At 44.6% G+C, this 22548-nt stretch overlaps 1 protein-coding gene across 1 annotated transcript in view; it reads right to left on the bottom strand.

The window, feature by feature from the left end:
- Positions 1–22548, bottom strand: part of LOC121598377 (E3 ubiquitin-protein ligase Smurf1) — a 42119-nt gene that overhangs the window by 9811 nt on the left and 9760 nt on the right. Inside the window, exon 5 of the mRNA XM_041925105.1 lies at positions 1547–1783. Coding sequence (XP_041781039.1) covers positions 1547–1783 — 237 coding nt within the window. The remainder of the gene's footprint in view (positions 1–1546; positions 1784–22548) is intronic.

A 22548-nucleotide genomic window follows, 5' to 3' on the forward strand; every position in this document is an offset into this window, starting at 1 on the left:
ACTGCTGCAGGGTCTGCTGCCTTGGGAACACCATTTCGTTGGACATTGTGAGCTGTTGTTGGCCCACTTTCTCGCTGGAAGCTGGAACACAGATCACCAATCTTCCCATCGCGCCGCCCGCATTCGTCAGCAGGAGATGTGCATTCAAGGCCGTTGGTGAACACGACCCCGTCATACGCACTCACGCATGTGTGTATGTGTGCGTCTAAACAATGTGCCTTTCCCATCAAGTGCACTTTGACTGCAGCACCCTTTTAGCGTACCTCTTCCTTAGTGTTTTCGCAGCTTTTGCAATCCCTGACAAAACGTTGCACCGTCGGAGGGGAAAAACAAATGGAGAGGGAAAGTGGTGCTTTACGACACACTCTTTGCGCCACCATCAACACCACCACACCATACGCTGGGAGCTGAAGCGCCACTTTCTAGCGTTAGAAGGTAGCAGCACACCACACCAATGGGAATGGGTGAGAGAGCGTGTTCCGGTGTTCCCGGTGGTGGGAAGACGGCCTCGTGATGACGTCGCCTGCTGCTGCACTTCAAAACGGTGTGCAGGTGCAATTAAAATGAAGATTTCCCTTTCCTTCTCGGTGCCTTTTAACGGCAAACGCAATCTAGGGACGGTGGACCACGCTCAAGCACCATCCATGCAGTGTGCATCATCCGGCGTCGCAGCGGCATTCCGAATGCATTTCAAGCCCTCTTTTACCCTTAATGCTCATAAGTCACACACACACATATACTCTCAACGATTTTAATTTAATCTGTGCAGATATTATTGCAACGGGGTATGGAATTGTTTTGCCGTAGGGGAAAATTTAAAGCGTAAAAAGCGAGCACTCTGCGTAGTGGCATTTGGGAATTAACAGGCGTTCACATTTTGAACATTTATTTGCGTTACCTAGTATGTAGATCCTACCTAGCGTTAAGAGATATCTATGAAGCTGTTATCTTGCTATCAATCGTATGCTAATTTGTTGAAGCTAGAATTGTGTCTTTATTCCATTAATATGCATCTGCTTCGAAGATTCATTCGAAACACGAATCGAACAGTGATTCTGAATTCATGAAGATTCGTGGGAAGCGTTCCAAATTCTTCGTGAGTGAATACTTCAAGATTCAAGACAACACTGATAAATGAGAACGATGTCTTATGAAGATGTTCAAGTGTCCTGATTGATATCATCAGAATCAGAAAATATAAGCATATGAAGTTCAAAGGTCAAACATATCTACAACAAAATAAATTTAATAAAAGGGTTTGAGCTTCAGATCTCAAGAAGAACAATACAGACGAGTCCCGCAATTCCCGAGCGGACTTTCTTGAACAGACTTCACTAGTTTGTCTCTTCATTAGTTTGTGAGTATTTTAATGATCTCAATGATTCCTTCGTACATAATTTCTAAGCTTCTTCGTTATGGCTAATGAACATTACACGATTAACTATTTTCGAACGATTCTACAGTCTTAGAATTTCATACGCGTTTGCAAGAGCAAAATTGATATTAATTGATGTCCGATATTAACGATATGCTACAAAATACTTACAACCCGTATCGCGGAGCAGCTGGATGCTGGACGCGGCTATCCGCACACAGCCCAGGAAGGCTTGCCGCTTCGGCATCTTCCGGTGGTTGTAGATCGTGATGAGGATGCTATCGTTCTTCCCAAGGAACAGATCGTAGTGCGAGTTCCAGCGCGGGTCCAGCGACGCTTTGCAGATCTCCGTCGTGTACTCCTGGGTCGTGCCTTCTACGAGAATTTTGGCGAACGGATCGGGCAGTCCTGTTGGGAGAGAAACAAAGACAGAGAGACAGAGAGAGGAAAAGAGATTTAGTAAAGTGTGATGGGGACATTACTGGATGTACACACGTAATTGAACTTCTACTTCTCTTGGGAGAAGGCCCTTATGGTGTGTCTTGAAAGGGCTACACTACCAACAATAAAGTAATCAAAGCCCACTCGGGTAATGGTTACGGACGGTTAATGGAAAGCAATACAGTTCCAAACGACAAGCTACACCCGTCAGACATTCCTACGAGCACACCCTGTACCATCATCAACCTCTCTGATACAATCTTCACGACACACGACTGCTTAAAGTCTGCAACGGCACCCCTCACAACTCTTCCGTAGACTCCCCCTTTAGCTTTGGGGTCTTTCAGACCCGCACCATGACGATGATGATGGCGTGCGCCGAGCCGCAACGGAGGCCTGTGTGCTGCCTTTTGTGGCCCAAATTAACCGAGGAAGTCGATTGTCAATTGGTGTCCAGCCATCTGCCTGGAGTGGGTAGGTGGTGGTACCGAGAGCAAGAATGGACGGAAGCAGAAAACAAACAGCAAATGTGTCGCACTAGCAAGTGACTTACGCTCGGGCAGCCGCCAAGAGCCGCGAGCACACAACGCACGTACGCGGAAGCCACCGGCCAAGACATGGCTCCCCAACCCTCTCGCACATTCCCTTTCGCCCCCTGGCTGGTGGCGTGTTTGTACGCGCTCCGATGCATCTTTTGATATGAGCCTAATTCGTTTCTATTAATGGAGACAATGATTGCACGAGCCAATTCAACGGTTGCAGCGGTTACATAATAATGGTTAGCTACATTTCCTGTATCCACATGGTACGCACTGTCCGGGGTAAATGTGTCAGTGGCAAAGGGAAAATGGAGAAGAGTTTTGTTTTACGATTACGATGACAAATGCGTTGAACATTAATAATGCACAAGCGCTGTTTCTGCGAAGAAGCTTATGATCTTATGATCCATTTAGACCATTAATAGATTTTTTTTCACCAACCAAACTTTATTGAAACTTTTATTGAATGTCATCGAATTTAGTATTTGGCTTTTAAAAACATAAGGCCAACAATAATTGGTTTGAAGCCATTTGATTCCAAACGCATTTGAAGGCGTTTTGGGTTGAAAAGTGTCGTAATGCTTTCATTATTTTTATAACACAATTTTTTACCCATTTTAACACCATTTACCGTTTGGCCAATCTTTTCAAGCCATACAACAAATGAACATTTGAATACATTTGTTTTCCTACTTAAACCGTCAAATGTCAAACTCCTTATAAAAATCCAGTTGGAATCATCAAACCCATTACCAAATTAATTTGTAAACAAACAACCATGCTCTTAGCGCTCCCTCGAGGAACTCATAAATTTCGGGAGAAGAATGTGTAATAAATTATAAAATTAACACTAAAATGTTGCACGAGAAACGAAATTTAACATTAACACAGAAAACAATTCAACCATATTTGGTAACCTTGCATAACATCCAAACGGCTAAACGCACAGCAGAGCAAAACTTCGAATGGATTGAACAACTTCAACTACTGCTGTTGCACACCTGGTGAAACAAACTTTAGATAAAGAAAGCACATTAAAATAGCACACACAATCTAAGGCCAGACGACTGACTCCCACCCCATCATCAGGGGGGGGAGTGTTTCCAATTCGGGCGGCAAAGCACACTTGTAGGAATTCGGCATTCTCACACAAAGAGTTCGGCCACCCGCACACACACACACACACACACACACACACACACACACACACACACACACACACACACACACACACACAAAGAGCTATTAAACTTAGCACAAGCAGCTCGAAAGTTTAGGAAAGAAACATAAAAAGCGAAAGTTAATTAAGCACAACCTCGGTACGGTCGCTCGGCAAAAGCACGTGCACATAGTGGTGGTGCAAGGCGAAAGTTTCCAAAACGACCTCCCTCCGGAGTGTTCTCTATCCCCAGCATCATGCACATACACTCCACCCCGAAAAGCATACGCGCTGTTGTGTTGCCACCGCCACACCGCGTTCAGATTGAAAAGGAATCCCGAGAAGCGCATACGACCAAATCCCACACCTCCCCAGCAGCAGCAGCACACAATGCATTCGCGTCTCGTTCGGTTCTTTATACCATAATATTCTATGCGCGTTTGAATGGGCGAGACGCCCAAAAGGGACGCCCAGAGTTTTGGGAGGAGGGATCAATCGCCCGATGCTGCTGCTGCTGCTGCTGCTGCTGGACAAAGAATCCGTCCGTGCCGAACTGGAACGGTCCGTTTGGAGAAAGAGAGTGGGCACCGGTGACACTATACAATATCATCCAACCGGATCAGAATCTAGCACAAGCGAAGGCACCAGCTATTGGGCAGGGGGAGTTCACTACTGAGTTACAGCAAAGTGTAAAGGTTCGCCGCGTACCGTCCTCTAATCTCACTCTACCGATTCTTGTACAAACCCACCCGAAAGCATTACTGCAGTGCGTCAAGTGGCAGACACACACACAAGCTGTCCCCCGTGTGTTCGGGGGAATCCGCATTGAAGGTGAAGATACATTATTCGGTATACATAATACTCCGGTGTTCTCGCCCCACGTAGTAGCTCTCTGCCACGGTTCGTTAACTGTACCTTAACCCCCTTCCTCTGCATGGCGCAGTGTGTCCCCAGAGATTCGCACAATACATACACACACACACTCCTCTCCCCCCCTTATTCCACCACCCGAAGATCTCAAAACCGTAGCAGTAGTCGCTCGGGAAAAAACATTCAAACTTAACCTAACACTAACTGCACTGCACTGTGGTCTTGTGACCTACTGGCAGCATCTTCTCCCATTTTTTTCTCTTCACTTGATACATCTGTCTGGGAGGTAGGGAGGGAGGGAGGACTACCAACGAACAAGTGTGTGGCGATTTCGAGCGGCTTCCAGGTGGATAATAATATATACATAAACCCATCATCTCCAACCCACTCGCACTGCTTGTTAGTCTGGCCTTTAACCTCACAGCTCGACGAGAGCTACCGAGACCACCGACCGACCCCTTATTTAGGGCAATGTTTTTGCAGCACTTTATAATCCGCCTCGCATACCGTATCTCGTTATCCATAAAACACCACACAACACCAGCACGACGAGCGGGACTGGCTGGCTAGTGGTTCCGTTCCTGCAGCCTCTCTCGCCCAAACCAATTCGAGCATGGAAAGTTGGTCTGATTTTAACACACAAACACACAGACGCCTGATGATGGTGGTGTACCGTTTTTGCACTAGGCACGACGGGGTTTGACGAGCTCTTGGAAGGTTTAAAGTGCGCTGGAAGGTGGTTTCAATCAAGGGTCATCATATATGGTGGCATAATTTCATCGAGTGATACTGACAAGCTAAACAGACGAGTGCATACAAATTAAGGTGATGCGTTGGTGGTGGTGGTGGTGGTGGGCAGAGAATGTACATGTGCATTGGCATTGCGATACAGCCGTTTAATGGCGGCCGTTTTAGTCCTTCGGGCCGGATTTAAATACCTGTTTGCTTTGGAGCAGTAAACAGTTTATGTTTCATTAGCGTAGCGTTGGTTAAAATATGCGTACTCATTTGAGATACTGATGCTTTCTAGAATCCTAGAATTATTGTATCATTTTGCGATACTCCAATGCGGACCGAAATGGTCCTTCGAACCGGATTTTCTAATGTATTTTTTTCATATTTTCTGTTTCATTTCATTTATTCTTGCCAACAAAGTCTTTGTTAAACAATGCAATTGAATTGTTAGGAAAGTATCATTATTGGAATGTTTTATGATTTGACATTTCTTTTTATTGTTCAACGTAACATGATGAACATGTGATCGACCCCGATTTTTTGAGACACTTAAGAATGTGAATATATGAAAAACTACACATCGAATTTGCTGGACACATGCGTAATATCGTCGAGGTATCGCGTTGGCAACTTCAATATGGCGGAATGTAACTGTCAAAAGTTGGTACAGTAAAGCTTTTGATTTGGTACACTGACGTAGACTAGCAAATATTAGATTATTTTCTTATTTTCAGTCATTTACAGTACGACCAATCTTCTTCTTATTCTTCTTCTTTTTGACTCAACGACCGTTGTCGTTCAAGGCCTGCCTGTACCGCTCTACTTATGGGCTTGGCTTTTAGTGACTGATTGATCCCCCCTCATAGCAGGATAGTCAGTCCTACGTATGGTGGCACGGTCCATTTGGGGCTTGAACCCATGGCGGGCATGTTGTTAAGTCGTACGAGTTAACGACTGTACTACGAGACCGGCTGACAGTAGGACCAATAGATCTCCAAAATCTGTATAGAAGGAATCAAGCTAGAAAGAGGTTTTGCGTTTAGTCCTTCGAACCGGATCAACTTCAACATCAAACTTTCTCTTCGCATCCATTACCACACACGAGTTAAGTAAGTAATGATGTTAGACTTTTAATAAATGATGCTAACCTTCCTGCACACCAGAGAGCATTAATAAACAGTGTGCCCAATTCTTCCGCCCCATTCGAACCACCTTCCTCCACCCCTGCGCGCTCGCATTATTGCATGACCAGGTCAGCGCACCGGGATAATCTACTACTGCAGCGTCATCAGCGATACATTCCGAAGCGATACAGAGAGCGTGTAAAAGCAAAAAAAAAAGTACTGTAACGGTTTCCCTGGCGTGAATCAACGGTCATAGATACGAGCACCAGCGGGCACCCGCTGACGGTGTTACCCGTGAAATGCTAATTTGTGCGGCGCGCGGTGATGAATCCCCGGTCAAGCCAACCAACCGAGGCGGCTGGCATTGAACTCGGCACATTAGCCGGAACATTAGGCTCGAGTGTGTGTTTGTGCGTGTGTGTATGTTTGCCGGTAGTGCGCTGCGCTAACAATGAGAGCCGGCGGGCTTACCATAATCAAATCGCGCGCTGCATGCAATCCGCCAATTGATGTTGCGATTTTGATTTATTGTTGGCACGAATTGATGAGTTTGCGGAACGGCGGCCGTGCCTAGGAGGGAACAATAGGGCGCCGCCGCCAAAGAGACTACATTACAGCTGACGCACAACGCTATGTAGGGTATTTTAATTGAACGCAACAAACCACCCGAGGACACAAATGTATCAATCACTCGCGAGATTAAATGGAACTGAAATGCCGATCTTTGGCTGGATCTTTACTGCACAATCACACATCTAATGCTGCAGTTTGTACACAATCATACACAGCGCTCTCCTATTCGATCGATGGAGCCCCACACATAAACACCAACTCTGCATATACTTATCAATCTCGATTAGACTTCCTGTGTGTCGTTTCGCGTGGTCGATTCGATCAACGACCGTAGCCCACTGCAGCTCCCACCGGCGGCCAAACCTCTCACCGTGTTGTGGCGCTAATGATAATTTTAATTTCATTTCGTGCCCGGCACAACCTTCCCCCCCCCCCCCCCCGGGGCCAAACGATGTACTTTCTCACGCACTCTGTACCGGGTGCGGTGTGGGCGATGTAGCCCGCGGGTGGGTGGTACGGCGTGTGCAAGGTTTCTTGCCGTTTTGGAGCTACCGGGCAAACACTCCGAGCTGGCCCCGTGTACAAGGAAATGGCATGATATCGGAGCAAGACAGCAGCATGTTTCCGGATTGTGTTTGTGTGTGCGCGTCCATATCAGCAGGAGATCTTGTCGAAGTGAAGGGTATGAATGATAGTGAGTGATTAGACAACATTGCATTACCGCTGGAGTGTTATTACGAATGCACAGTCATAAACGCAATAACATTAATAACAATTAAATTATCAACTGGGGCACGATTAATTCATCGCGAGTACGGAGAGAGGACCTTTGAAGTGGGCTCATTTCAATTATTTTTAATTATTCGCAATTGTTTAATAATACGGCCAATCAATTAATCCATCAATATTGAATAAATATTGTTGTTCCGTGCAGGGCTGCTGCATTTTGGGGCGCGCAACTCCTCTGCAACTGCGGTGCACCGTGCGGAAATGGCCGTATCAAGCTGCATGCACAGTGCACACACGAGTCGGATCTCGTCTGGTTTGTGTGTTTGTCTGTCGTGTCGCGTTCAAAACCGGAGGTGACCTTTTTCCCTCCCGCACCACGCCACGACCGCACAATTTCTCCTCCAAACGGTGATTGGCAAGTGCAGTGAGGCGGAACAAAAAATATACAAAACATGATGAAAAACAGACATCACACACTGCCAAGAGAGTGTTGGCTGCAGTGCCTTTTGGCACATTTGTGTTTGCGCCAAGGCTGGAAGAATTGCTGAAAAATAAATAAACCGAGACGAATGCACTAGTGTTGGCCGTTCCGGTCCGAACCTAGTAAAAAAGTTCCGTTCTTTATGTAGGCCGTTCCGTTCCGATCCTTTATACAAAATCGTTCCGTTCCGTTCATTCCGTTCTTTCCGTTCATTCCGCTCCGTTCCGTTCATTCCGTTCATTCCGTTCCGTTCCGTTCATTTCGTTCTTTCCGTTCATTTCGTTCTTTCCGTTCATTCCGTTCTTTCCGTTCATTCCGTTCCGTTCAATACGTTCTTTCCGTTCACTCCGTTGCGGTCTTTGCCGCTTCAATATTGTCAGCAAGGTGCTATCGTTCGTGCGTTCCGTTCTTTAAAAAAACCGGCTTTGTCCGGCTGTTGCTTGCTGCATGCAAGATAACTGTTCACTCTTTCTCGCACACAGTATGTGTTGCCTGTGCACTCTCCCATGCTCACAGGAATATTCATCGCACTTCGTCGCGTATCGTTTATAAAAATCGTGATAAGCGAAACCAAAATATGTTATTTGGTGTTATGGTGTTATTTGTAACATCTATTATACTTTTTGTTATAATTTAGCTTATCCTAACCAGACAAATAATTATTATAAAATTTAAATCTGTACTCATATGGCAGAACGGGTTGGAAGAGATGTATTTTAATATGCGATTATGAACAACGAAAAATAAAATGTATTTATTTTTTATGCCACGATATCCGCTTGATCTTGGTACTCGGCATGATTCCAATATTTAGCCATTCGATTCGAAGCATTCTGTTCCATTCGACAACCGTTTGAGTGCCGTTATGTTGTAAACGATTTATGTGAAAAAAAAAAACTATTTGTTGTAAGTAGTAAGTGAACTTCAAATAATTAGTCAATCTCGTGATACAATCGTCAACTCCTACCGCTCAATAACATCGGCATGGGTAAAAGCCTCGAATGGATCGTGCCCCCATACGCTGGGATGATTATCCTGCTATGGGCATTTAAGTTACTGATAGCCAAGCCTATTAGTGGTACAGGAAGGCTTTGACCGAAAATGGTCGTCGCATCTACAAAGTTAAAAAAATGCTAGATAATAAATGCATGCTTTATATTAGCACAGCTGGTACAGCTTACTGGATATAGGATGAACCCATTTGGATTTGGTGATTTCAGAATGATGATTTAAGAAACGCCTTTTCATATCCTGTCTCAAGTAACACCTCCCCCCCCCCCCCCCCCCCCCCCCCGGATGACAGTTTGGCTTGACAGTGACAGCTCTGGGTCGGTTCATTTGCACCCCAGGTTCACGTTCCGTTCTTTTTGAAAAATGAACTAGTTCCGTTCCGTTCCTTTTTTTTAACGAAATTCCCAACACTAGAATGCACCACAATGACAGAACACATTGCGAACTTCTAAATAAATAAAGTTGCATACACCATAAATAAGGGAAAATGCGATTTCATACTTGCTAAATGTATGAGATAAAGGTGATATCAAAATAGTTAATCTTCCTAATTTTTTAGATTTTTTGTTTAATTCATCCTCTTGTTTCAAAATCGAAAGGATGTTAAACCAAAAAGATAGACGCTCACTAACAATAAAACATAACTTTCTCCCATCGATTGCACAACCAATAACTGCCAAAAAATGTGTGACTATCTGTCAAATTGTAAATTGCTAATAATAATCGCATCATTTCCCTTTCCCTTGCAGTCTATACGTTATATCATTTTAATTGCACAAATGCTGCAGTAACGCGCTTAAGCAAAAATAATATCATTCGCCACATTAAAACAGCCTTCCCGGGCCGAACATTACTTTCAACTTTACCTCCGGTCGGGGGCTCTGTTTCCTTCGCTAAAGCCACGTTAGAATTAGCCTGCCAATAATGTTACGTATGATCACTGCCGTTTTTTTTTTTTTTTTGTGGCTCTGTGTGTGGATTTTGCTCCGTCCACAACACAGGGTCGGAAACAGAGAGGGCTTCCCAAAATGACCAGAAGGAGGAGCAACACAAAAAGGAAGAAGAAGAAGAAGAAAATAACGCTTAAATACCGGCGCCGACATCCGTCCCAAAAAAAAACCCGCCCCGGAGCCCGACGGATGACGGAGTTGGAAGGCAAAAATGGACCGAGACACATGGCGCTAGTGTCGCGCCAATTCGACCAGTCGCTGCCTGCAGCACACCACCGTGTGTGTGTGTGTGTGTGTGTGTGCGTGTCTGTGTCTGCAACCTATGACGAAGGGACCAACCACCACTCGAAGTTAAATAAGCCACCAGCCAGAGCCAGGGTGTAATGAGGGCACATTTTGGGGAGGTTTTAATGTGGGGAGCGCACAAAAAGAGCTCAAGTTCAGAACTTTAAGGGCTGCATTTCAATGGCTGAAGGGTGGCAGTACATAATGATGATGATTCTTACACTCTCTTACAGCAGGGTGAGTTCAAGTCAACGGGTTTGTAGCTTTTAGGACGATAAGCATGGAAAATCAAAACTCTACTTTTTCCTTAAGCCTCAGTTTTTGTGGTTTGTGAAATTTAAAAATGCAAACAATTCGACCGATAATGACAAACTCATCGCGAGCCACACCCAAAAAACTCCTTGAACTCCAAAAATAGTACAGAAAAGAAGAAGAAAAACAAACCGCACCAAATCAAATGAATCAAATTGCTAATTGCTGCTGCATGACTCCCTCTGTGTGTCTGTGTGTAATCATTGACCTGCACTGATCTCCTTTGTGTTGCTGTCGCCTCCCAATACAAGATGCGATGCACATGCCCTCTCGGGCGCCTTCTACCTTCTTAAGTAAGATGTACAGAGGAACGCATAAAACAAATAAAAACATTAAAAAATGGCCCAAGCGTGTACAGATTACGCGCGCGCGCGTTTTCCGCCGAAGAGGGCCCTCTCAGCGGCAAGTTAAGACATTATTGCGATTTGTGTTAAAGGCGTGTTTTTTGTTTTGTTTTGTGCATTTACGTTGCCTTTTTGATGCTCTTCTGCTTTCGACCCTGGACCCGGGACAATCTCGCGTAGCGCTCTCTGTGTGGTCCCTTGTGGATCGATTTGATTTCTGTGTTTTTTGTGTGTCTATATTCGTCTCATCTTTTCAGCACAATCAACGCGCCCCCTTCTTTTTCGGTGCTTTCGATTCCCAGTCCATCATCGGTGTTGTGGCCCCCCCGGTGGATGCCTCTTCTTCAAGGACTACTATCATCGAGAATGCACGTCTGTGCACGTCTTCTCACTTGGAAAATGGAACAAAAACGTCATCATCATCATCATTCGCTGCTCAAAGACGATGCAATTTGCTTTTGAATTCTATGCCAACGACCAAAAGACTCGTACGTTGTGTGACGTGGAGAAGAGCAGTAGAAGGGCAAACGAATGTCAATGCATCTAAGCAAAACGCTATTTTATCACACAAATGTACATCAATTTTGAGTTGTCTTACACTTTCCACATTACAGAGTTTTCCAGGAGTTTTCATAGCTGTGGGACACTTTATTGACTGTTTCTTAAGTGAAATGAATTTAATGTAACGGGAATTGGACTCTGTAGCATTCTTGTTGGACAAATCCAATAGGAATTAGCAACCAACCTGTCCAAAAAGGGTGCCATGGAGTTCAATTTCCATCATATGAAGTTCCTATAAGAAAGAGTCGAGGATGTGTCCCACAACTATGAGAACCCCTGGAAACCCCTGTAAACGCAAAATGTACACGTTCAGAATGTGCACGCTTCTCTTTGTGCCCCCAAAACTTCATGCACATTCCCGCGCATTTGCGCGATGAATCATCTTCGGCGTGCCGAAAAAGCTAACCAGCGGCCCCACACAGGCCAATGCATCACCATAAAGTATCACCATAAAGTAAACGGAACCGACGTTAAATCGGGCCAAATATAAAACCAACCGAAACCTGTGGGAAAGGGAGAGGCCGAGGTTCAATGGATCATATCATATGTGCGGGCTCTCTCTCTCTCTCTCTCTCTCTCTCTCTCCCTCATTTCTGCACGGTTGTCTCCTCACCATAAGCTGAATCATGTTTTAAATGTTTCGCGCATAATCGAACGCTTGTTGATGTTGCTTTATTCCTTTTTCCACTCATTCCGTTCCCACCCTTTCGGGGAGGATTTTATTCTACACACACGCACACACCTGTCTTCTTCCCTTCCTTCCCTTCGCTCGGTGATTTATAAGTATCGCGGGACAGTCGATCTGATCATGCCAGGGGAAGTGGTTTCTGAGACCAGAGCAGCAGCAGCAGCAGACGCATGAACGATCTTCATTCGCAAATCAAACGATCGGCGGCGCTGTGGCGCGGCGTTGCTGCTGCTGATTGGGGAAGCCGTAAATTGTGAGAAAAGGAGGAAGGAGGATTAAACGAAACCCAAGGGCAGACAGGGGCCACGCCAGAGGGACGGCAGGAAAATGGTTTAATCTCGCAAATCTCTTCACCGCATCAACACACACACGGCAGCAGCAGAAGCAGCAGCACCACCACTAGCGAGTGAGAAGTGGATTTGTTTTTCGATCGTTAAGTTACGTCGCTCTAACTCTTCTCGGGGCTAGACCAAACTGGCTTAGATTCTTTTTTATGCTTGAGAGGCCGGTTTATTTGGTTGCTTTTTATTTTCTGTTTCCTTGACCGTTTATCTCGCAATGATCGCGACTGATCAAGGCGACGAAAGGCGCGTAAAGAAAAAGAGGGCTAGATGACACTTTGTGAAAAAAAAATATTTACAAAATGTTTTGTAGTGCATGTTTGCTACAGAGGTAAGTGGATTGTCCAATCCAATTTTAAAGATTAAAATTAAGTAAAATTTCCCCGACATTTTTAAAATTGATATGGGCTGTTTTCTTTAATGATTTCGTGCTCCGTTTTCCCCTATTATAGTTCAAGATCAAAACTGGGGTTTCTTTTTTCATTTTTTTTATAGCACTCATGCACAATTTACAACAAAGCTTTCTGCGCTGAGCTCATTAAGAAGATCAACTGCTTAACGCCACCAAACGATTAAGAGATTAAGATACATTTTTATATATTCATTGCATTAAAGCTTTAGGCAAATGAGTAATAAAAAGAGAACCGACTGGATTTCGTTTGTGTTTTCCTCTTCTCTCGCTTTGCAGCAATGCATTTTCATTTGTAAAAAAATTCTTTTAAAAAAAAACCTTCCCAAAAGTATCTACAAAAAAGCACAACACACACACACTGCTGTAATGCAAATGTTATGCATTTAAACAGTGGATTTTTTTTTCACAACGGTTGGTTTGAAAATGGTGCAACGGTTCTCACTTTTTCGTCGTGTTTTAAATTCAACAATGTACAGTTTATTTTTTTGCAAACGTGTTTAAGTGTATTGTTTGTGCACCATAGTGCACCATAGTCTCATGAAACAACGAACAAAAGTGGGACAAAAAACGGTAGAAAAAGGCGGAATTTAGATAGCTTGCTTGTGTTGCTTCCACGGACAACAACCGAGACCATTTAACGGATGTACTGTACTGTGTTTTATTTTTTCGGCAAAGGTTTGCGCACGCACTGTGCGGTTAGTGTTGCCTTGTGCGGTCAAGCGCACGCACGTAGAAAGGTCTAAATAATGGTATTCTCCCCAAACTAACAGACCGCTTTTGAGCACACCTAGGTCTCTGGTGAGACGAGTAACAAAATACGATCACTACTCCCTCCGCCCCACACACTAAATGATGCTCGAGGTGCGAGGTGTTTTAGTAGTAGTAGTAGTAGTAGTAGTAGTAGTAGTAGTAGTAGTAGTAGTAGTAGTAGTAGTAGTAGTAGTAGTAGTAGTAGTAGTAGTAGTAGATGTAGAAGAAGCCGAAACAACAACAAAAAATTGCTCGCAAAAATACAACACAGGACAACCACCACATCAACGACTCCACATAAACGGGTTTAAGCGAGAAATAGTGTGTGCGGAGGGTGGCACCGCATGATCATCATCATAATTTGGGCCGGTGGAATGGTGGGAGGGTTGGGGTGAAACCATCGCCTCGCTAGAGCTGGCGGGAGAGTTCCATTCGCAGCCGGAAAGTGATTGCTATAGTGCGAAGAAAATTAAATAAACGAACGCGAAACTAACACCAGAGCACACCAGTGAGTGTGCCGGAGAGCGAGAGCCGGTGCAGTGGAAGGTAAACACACCAGCTTTGAATTCCACGCAAGCACAAACACACATACACACAGATTGGCTAGGGGCGATTGGTTGCGCGCAGCGTGTGAAAGAAAAACATGCAAATTTACGAACAGGTAAACGTGTGCAAGATCTTGCGTTGAGATAGTAGGAACACTGGTAGGAAAACGTGTAGGAAAGAGAGCTCTTGTTTGTCTCTTGGTTTTAGACATATGCAGGCAAACTAGTACCAAATATTATTTTCTACAAATGATCGTTTTTTGTTGGAAAGACTAGACTAGAAGAAATGTGCTTAGCTACTTGAAAAAAGCCTCAAACCGTAAATATCGATGATCGGTCGAAGTCGAGTTTTGAACGCGCTTGTCGAAGATCCTTGCGTTGACATCTCCCCCACCGGAGCGACACTGACAGCACATGCTTAATCGCCAATAAAAGTGATCCGATCCGCTTTCATGGTTTTTGATTGGCTTTCTTTTGTGATTTTCAAAACCAAAGGTAACAGTTAGAATAAAAAGCTCATAAACTGATTGAAATTACCCACATTAAAATCTTCCTCCCCTCAGTGCCCATTATGCTTTTGATCTAAAAAAAAAGGATTACATAAAGCGATAAAACCGTGGCGCGTCTGCCAATTAAACATCCATGCGCGTCCCAAATAAACAAAACGCCCGTGTCAAAAGGGGGGGAGGGGTAATCACATTTCAAATCATTGTAAAAACCCCACCCGATGGCACCCCTCTCATAAGTTTCCGTTTGCGTGTGTACTACTAAAACAGCTCACGCGTTCACAAGACGGATGGTGATGGTGGCCGGCCGCTATTCGTTCGCCTTCCTAACCGGGGAGTCAAAAGAAAGCAATACGCCGTGCGACCTCACACCACCCATAAACCGATCTTTTTGCACAACGTGACGAACCGTTAAGATATTATTACCTCATCACAAACGCCTCGAGAAGGAGGCATCAGCATCGAAATAAGAAGAAAAAAAGAAGAACCACCACCACCGCCGCACGCCAATGGTGATATTATATTCGCTCGTTTATTGCATTTGTGCCCTCTCCGCATTTTCCTTCTGCCTTCCACCATACCACGCCAGGGAAGATCCAATTGCGTCTCAGTTTCACTTGGCCCTCTCCACTTGGCGGGAACGTAAAATAGGTTTCCTCCATTCTACATCCCCCTACCGATAGGTCGCGATCGCCAATTTTCTACCAACACGGAAAACTCGGCACGAGGAAAACCAAAACACCAGCAACAACAAAAAACAAAACCATCCTTTAGCGCCAGGCGAGTGGGGCGCACACACACAACACACAAGAAGCTTCTTTCCGGCGCTCGGGGGTGGAAAATGCGCCAGTCGGCTACTATTACCACTATCCCCCCACCGAATTAAGCGCGAACCACCGGAGTGGGCAAGAAAACATACCACACACACACCCCCCGCAAGAGAACCATGCCCTCCCTGCCGGTCGCGCGCGCACACGCTCCCCCCCATTTGGCGACATGCCTGTTGGGGACGGCATCACTCAGAAGAGGAGCCATGGCGACGATGACAACGCGCGCTGGCGCTCTCTGTTGGCGATGGTTTTCGAATATATTTGGGTCCGTGGGGCGCGGAGGGGACAATCGCCGAAGAACCATTTTGCAGGCACGACGAGGACGACGACGGCGCGGCGACAAAAAAACCACTCCCCGACCACGACGACGACAGGCACTGGCGCTTCACTGGCGCTTAGCAAAATTTATTTTTCATCCCTTCTCGCTTCCCTCGTTAAGGCCGCTGCTACTGCTACTACCGCCACCAGAGCAAGCTGCCCACTAGTTACAGTACTAGTCAGTAGACAGTGGCGTCCGCTCATCGGGTACATTCACGGGTGAACTCAGGGCGCGTCTTTTCGTCGCCGCTACCACCGACTGTGTGTGTATGTATGTGTATACAGCATCTTCATCCACAGCGCCAACGGAAAGATCACTTTCTAACGCGCGACGAGCGAGCACAAGCACAAGCCAAGATGATGACAAGAATAACAAAAGGGAGGAGAGAACGGCACAAAAAAACCACACACGCAGAGGCGAACATCCGATGCTCTTTTTCTGGGGGCTTACTCATCTGTCCGAACCAAACACACACACACGGGATGAATGGGGGATATGGTGCACGAATTCTGCTCTTTTTTTACAGTAACAATAAGCAACAATGCATTAATTAAGCTTTTAGTTAATAAGTCTCGACATTTTAAATAATAATCCAAATGTACCTACTAAATGCGAGTCACATTCATTCTTAGACCTTCATTCTCGACTTGAGTCACATACTTTGATGTCTCAAAATCATATGGCTATGTTGATTGTCCAATGCCTTAGCTAAATAACTTCACCAAAGTCGCTCCATCCTCATCTTCACAGAATGACACAGATGCAAACCCATCTTCAAAGGGCAAGGGCAAAGGCAAATAGAGAGAAGACACGACGATGCACATTGAACAATGGTTGGAGTACACTTGAGGTTGCGCTCTTGTCGCAATGGATTCGTTCATTTTTTATTTTGTTATCGCTAGCTTCAGAACAATTTGCACAAGGTTTTCATTTTCCACACACATTTGCCATATCCATAACGAATGTCTTTGAAGTTAGCATTTGAGTAGCACACAGAGCCATCATGCTGTGAGGTCGAGCTAATTTCATACATCTATGATCAAAAATTTGATTTTATACTAAATTGCAGGGTTTGCTGGGTAACGCTTTTGCGATATACAGGGTTTCCACGATTTATTGGTTGAGTTCCCATATTTTTTGGTGCGTTCTCACGATTTTTTGATCGTATTCCATAGATTTATGGTTCGTTTCTAAAATTTATTGGTATTTTCCGTTTGGATATCAATACTAGTGGACCAAAGAATTCTGGGAAACGGCCAAAAAATCGTGAGAACGCACCAAAAAATATGGGAACTCAACAAAAATTGATGGGAGCCAACCAATAAATCGTGGGAAACCCTGTAAGCGGGCGACAATTTGATGTTTTATGGAGATGCTTTTTAACTAAATAAAATGTGTCAATATGTGATTTTGGACACGTCCCGAGAAGAATTTTACAGAGCAAAACACTTATATATGATAATTTAGTTTTGTTTTCAAATCACAAATATCCATTTTGGTGAAAAGATGTATGATTATACAGGGTTTTCCAAGTCAGTTTCGAATGTGAACATTGTTATTCATCGCATCCGAGATGTTGATCAACAGCTGTCAAACGGTTTATATGTTTCAAAATGAAATTTCGTATCACAGAACTGTCAAGCTCAATCTAGCTTGAGTCGTGTTGAAAATCATGCTGTAGAAATTAAAAATTATTGTGATGGAAATAAAATGTCAGATCGATGTGGAACAACATTTTGAATGCGATAATTAACAACGTTTACATTCGAAACTGACTTGGAAAATCCTGTAATATGAGTTTGAAAAAAATTCTGAAAAAACACAGATTTTTACGCTTCTTAATCTCACTGTATCAACACATTACACTTGGGACGAGAGTCAAACCAAAACCAAACGAAATTGAACCAAACAAATTATCTGTAAAATTTCAATCACGGCAAATTCAATAAACATAACGATTCATTTTTGGATCAATCAATACGACATAAAATATGATTTCGAGGTTGAAAACATATTTTGGCACATTACAAACACTAGTACAAACACAATTAGTCTAAATACCTTCCGTCAACAACAAATTACGCCCAGTTCAAATCGCAAAGTGTGTCAGGCAAACCCTGCATCTATAAAAAAAACGGCACACCAGCAAGAACGATACGATATTAGGAAAGCATCACAACGCACACATCACACCACACACCGTAGGAGAATGTTATCGACTTCAGCTCCACTTCCAACTTCCAACAAAGCGCGTCCTTCAAGTCAAGGTCTTTTCGTTTATCTTATCCAACGAGCGCACTCGAGAATGCACACGCTTCTGCTGCTCTCCTCGTGTCGTCGTGGTGCCCCTTATAAACGTGTGTGACTTATTTTAAAACGAATCAAACATCATTTCCCTTCCACCAGCTTTGCGATCTTGATATGTCCTTATTTTTATGGCCCGCCTTCTTCCCCCGCCACACACACACATAAAAGGCGTCATACCACACAGAGTGTCAGGACATTGGCAATTTAGTTCGTCTGCAGTTGGTTGCCGTTGATGGCCGGGGGGAGGGAGCCAAAACGATGATTGGGTTTTGCGTGTGAGCCACCCTCCTGCCCGCTGTTGTCCAGCCTTTCGCTTTCTTTGCTCATCGCCCGCATCGACAGAAGCGTAGCAGCCCGCCCCCGGGGTAATGCAATAGAGCGCTCTCTAATGTCTAGACGGCTCCTTCTGGTGCTTCCCCCTCCCACACTAACGAACGACGAGACATTCAAAGCTTCGGCCCCCATTCGGCCTTTTTTTCTTTATTGGCAATTTATTTTATTCCCCATTTTTCCTCTTTTTAAATAACAGACCTTTTTGCGATGTATAAAGTCATGCACATATGTAGATGCATCTGGCCGGAAGGGATGACGACGGCAGCCAACGTTACGCACGATAATACGTAAAATTCGTACCGTAATTCGTGAAACGGGAAACGGGTCAAGCATGAGTCAGCAGCACCGCTTCCCTCCGGAAACGTTGGGTACGGCGACGGCAGAGCATACACACTGGGCCCCACTGGGATTTGAATTTGGAGCAGCAGCGGCAAACTGCTGGATAGATTAATTTAGCAATTTTCTTCCCGTTGCGGTTTCACGCTGATTGTACCTAGCCGAGGCGTCGAAAAGTGTGAAGCGCAAAAAAAACGTTAAATTGTGCACGGAGCGCAGCCAGGCCAACGACGGCAGCCGAAAACAATACAAACAATCACACAAAATCTTCCCTCGGAGGTCGACCTTGTGTGGCGGCGGTGGCGACGTCTCGGGTGCATATACGCGGGATCCTCCTCAGACTAGATGCGCGCGCGCGCTCACACTCACCCTTTCTTGATTACCCCTTTTATTTCTTCTCCCACCACACAAGACTCTTCCTGCGCGTCCCCGTTGGCGTATACCAGAGCAATGAGAATTTATGGCAAGCGAATGCCATAACTCGAATGGAATGCCATAACTCTAATTAATTGGACAGATCGGCATTGGGATGCTCTGGGGCGTGCACAAACGCGGGCCCAAGCGAACAGCATGTGCGAGAGCAAACCAAATCCCAATCCCCCCGTGTGTGTGTGTGTGTCTGTGTTGTTCTGTGGTCCCAACATACACAAAACACGTTTGGATCAAATGCGAATGCACAATCAGCAAGAATGAGGAGAGGTGTGAAGAAGACACCACACAAATGATGCGCCTCGGGATAATGGATTCTTCATTTGGAAAATTGAGTTTTTTTTTGCAAAACGAGGACTTGGAAGCGGGGGGCAGGCTTTGAAGATGCAAAAATGATTCATATTATCTAAACGAGCTTATTGTTAAAAAAAGGGATCAAGAAAAATCTTGGCTTTTTGTGGGACTTCTTTTGAAGGTAGACCAACGTTCCTGAACTAAATGTTTATTTTGTTGAACTAACAATATCATGTTTACACAATCAATGATTCACCTTCCACCGCATTATGATGCATCGAATGATGCATCGAATGCCCTCTGCCTCTGCCCCACCTAACAACAGCCATCGGCAAACAAACCCAACGACACCTTAGTGACACGCGCTTTGGGTCAAAGAGAAATGGTTACGCAAAGTTGCGTACTTATCAGGTGATGATGGGTTGGTAGTGGTGGCCGGCCTATACGTTTGTCTGCTTGTGTGATAAGAAACTCTCTGTATAAAATAAAAGTGAAGAAAAAATCAATCATGACAGCAGCAGCTACTGATAACGACAGGCAGGCGCAACAAAACAGATAAAGCAATAAAAAAATGATACAATCGTGTACAACAACACCCAAAAAGCCGCCAACACCATGTGGATAACACACCGGCGGGATCGCTTTCCATCGGCTTCAATCTTCTGCTTTGGCGCCGAGTCGCGGGAGGGATGGACAAGCCGGCCAGTTTGGCAAGAACCATAATAACAACCTTGTCTTTGCACGCTGTGGTTTTGTGCATTGGTTGTAATTTACGATGCGAGAGAAGCCAACCGGTGGTGCTAACGGGTCGCGCATAGATGACGAATAACAACACACACACACACACACACCGCACCCCACCGACGTATGTGTATATATATAAATGTGCGAACTAAAATTAGCAACTACAGAGGAAAACAATTTCAACAAACAAACAAAAAAAACCACAACAACAAGCTGAAAGGAGCCGCATCGCACGTAACCGTGGCGCTCTGTCGGGGTTGGCGCCATGGGCGAAAGTTCATTTCCTCACCCGAGTTGCCGGCACCGTATGCACTTCTTGCGGTACACACACCATATCACCCCCTTCGCGGGCTCGAGCTATTCGAGCAATTTGCGATCAAAGTCATTGATCTTACACGCCCTCCCGTTCGACAGTGGGTGAAGGAGGACGGTGTTGGTGTGCTCATTTCGCGAAACCCTTTACCGTCCTTCTCCCTCGATGGGGCACACAGCACTTTGAGGCACCAGAGAAACTCAAAATACAACCGCGAACAGGCGGACTTCGCCCCACAAACAAAAAAGTAGACAAATTTGGTAAAATCAAACCGATCCCCGTCGCGGTGCAAAGGTTGGTTTCGGCGGGAAAGATAAACCAGCACACGCGCTCATCATCGCAAGCTAAGCGAAAGATGATTCATTCCCATGCGGTAAACCGGGGTGCGAATTTAATGCACTACAATGAGATGGGCGAATGGTGACTCCCTCACTCGTAGAAACCATTTGTATAGCGAATAATTTTATCGATTACATCAACCTTCTATTTGGCTCTTTGTGACTTGTTTCATTCGCACAAAGCGAAGCGATTAGCAAAATACGTAATAGATGATTTCATATTTACTAGCCTTTTCCGTAAGGTTGTAACGATTATACATGAATTAAGAACAATACAAGCTACAATTGAAGTGAGTCAGGCAAACAGTTGGTTGCCTTTTTATAGCACAATTAATGCCGATCGAATGGATCCGCCCAATGGTACAGGTGTCAACGCGTGGTACATGCAACAAGCGCATCCTTGGTTCAATTCTCAAACAGAATATCCCATCTGGTTCATAATGGTGGTTTTTCATGTGATGTGTAACAGAAAGAGGACTATTATATATCCATGAAGAAATCTGCACTCCGCAAACCGTGTAAATTTCTTCTAAATGCATTCTGGTCTTTGCATGGCTGTGCTTTTAAACTGATGGTGTCCAGACTATAGCTAGCTGAAAGACATATAACATTCTAGGACAGAACGCGAACCAAACAGAATATTAAAGAGCTTTCTTCAGACACATTAGGAACGCGTGAATCTCGGACACCATACGGTGGAGGAGATATAATCAAAGTATAGTGATTTATTTGCTTTTCTAACGACTAAAGCTCCATCGTCCAACCATCCCCCAGGTTTTTCGATTGTAGTTTATGCAGTACAGGACCAAAAGATAGTAGATTACATTTAGAGAAAGATCAGAGAATCTAACCATGAAGCGAGCAAGAGCACCAAAAGGAATTAAGCATCAAGAAACACTTGAAGATATCGACAAACCAACAACACCAAGAAGACACTGAGATAAATATGTGTATGTTTGCATCGAGAGAGACATTGTCATCCGCAAGAAAAACTAAACTAATCATCGCGTGAAGTATGAACTTCAGACAGTTTGTTCTTCTCTAATCTGCCAAATCTCTGATATCTACAACCCTCAAATTCTTCCTTATATGCAATTCCCACGGAGTTATTCTATAATATTCAGTCAAGTTATTTGTAGTTTCCATTGAGTTCAAAGTTCAGATTAGGGTTTGACACTGAATCTTACTTGCCCTTCTTTTCTGAAGAGAGAGTTTCTGTGGATTGTCATTCAATAATTCAGCTTAGAGCATTAGTATTTTTGTCCAATTGCTTATGCAGTTTAGAGACGTTGTCCTCTTGGCAAACCCATTGCAGTCCTTGAGAGACTGCAAATTAGAGGAAAGACTGTATGTTCATGTATAGCTCGTGTTTACTTTGCTGTGCTCCGTCGCAAAAGAACATCAACGCTCTTTAACCCAATTTTACAAGAAGTAGCGACCAGAAAAAGCCTCTCAACCTCTCAAACCCACTCTTCTCCACCGCCAGGGCTTTGCGATCCGTTACACGGTTGGTTGGCTTTGAAACGGAAAATGAATCTAGATCGTGTAGCGATAACACGTACACCATATTCCTT

The sequence above is a fragment of the Anopheles merus genome, chromosome 3L (genome assembly GCF_017562075.2).
Source record: "Anopheles merus strain MAF chromosome 3L, AmerM5.1, whole genome shotgun sequence".
In the NCBI taxonomy this organism is placed as follows: domain Eukaryota; kingdom Metazoa; phylum Arthropoda; class Insecta; order Diptera; family Culicidae; genus Anopheles; species Anopheles merus.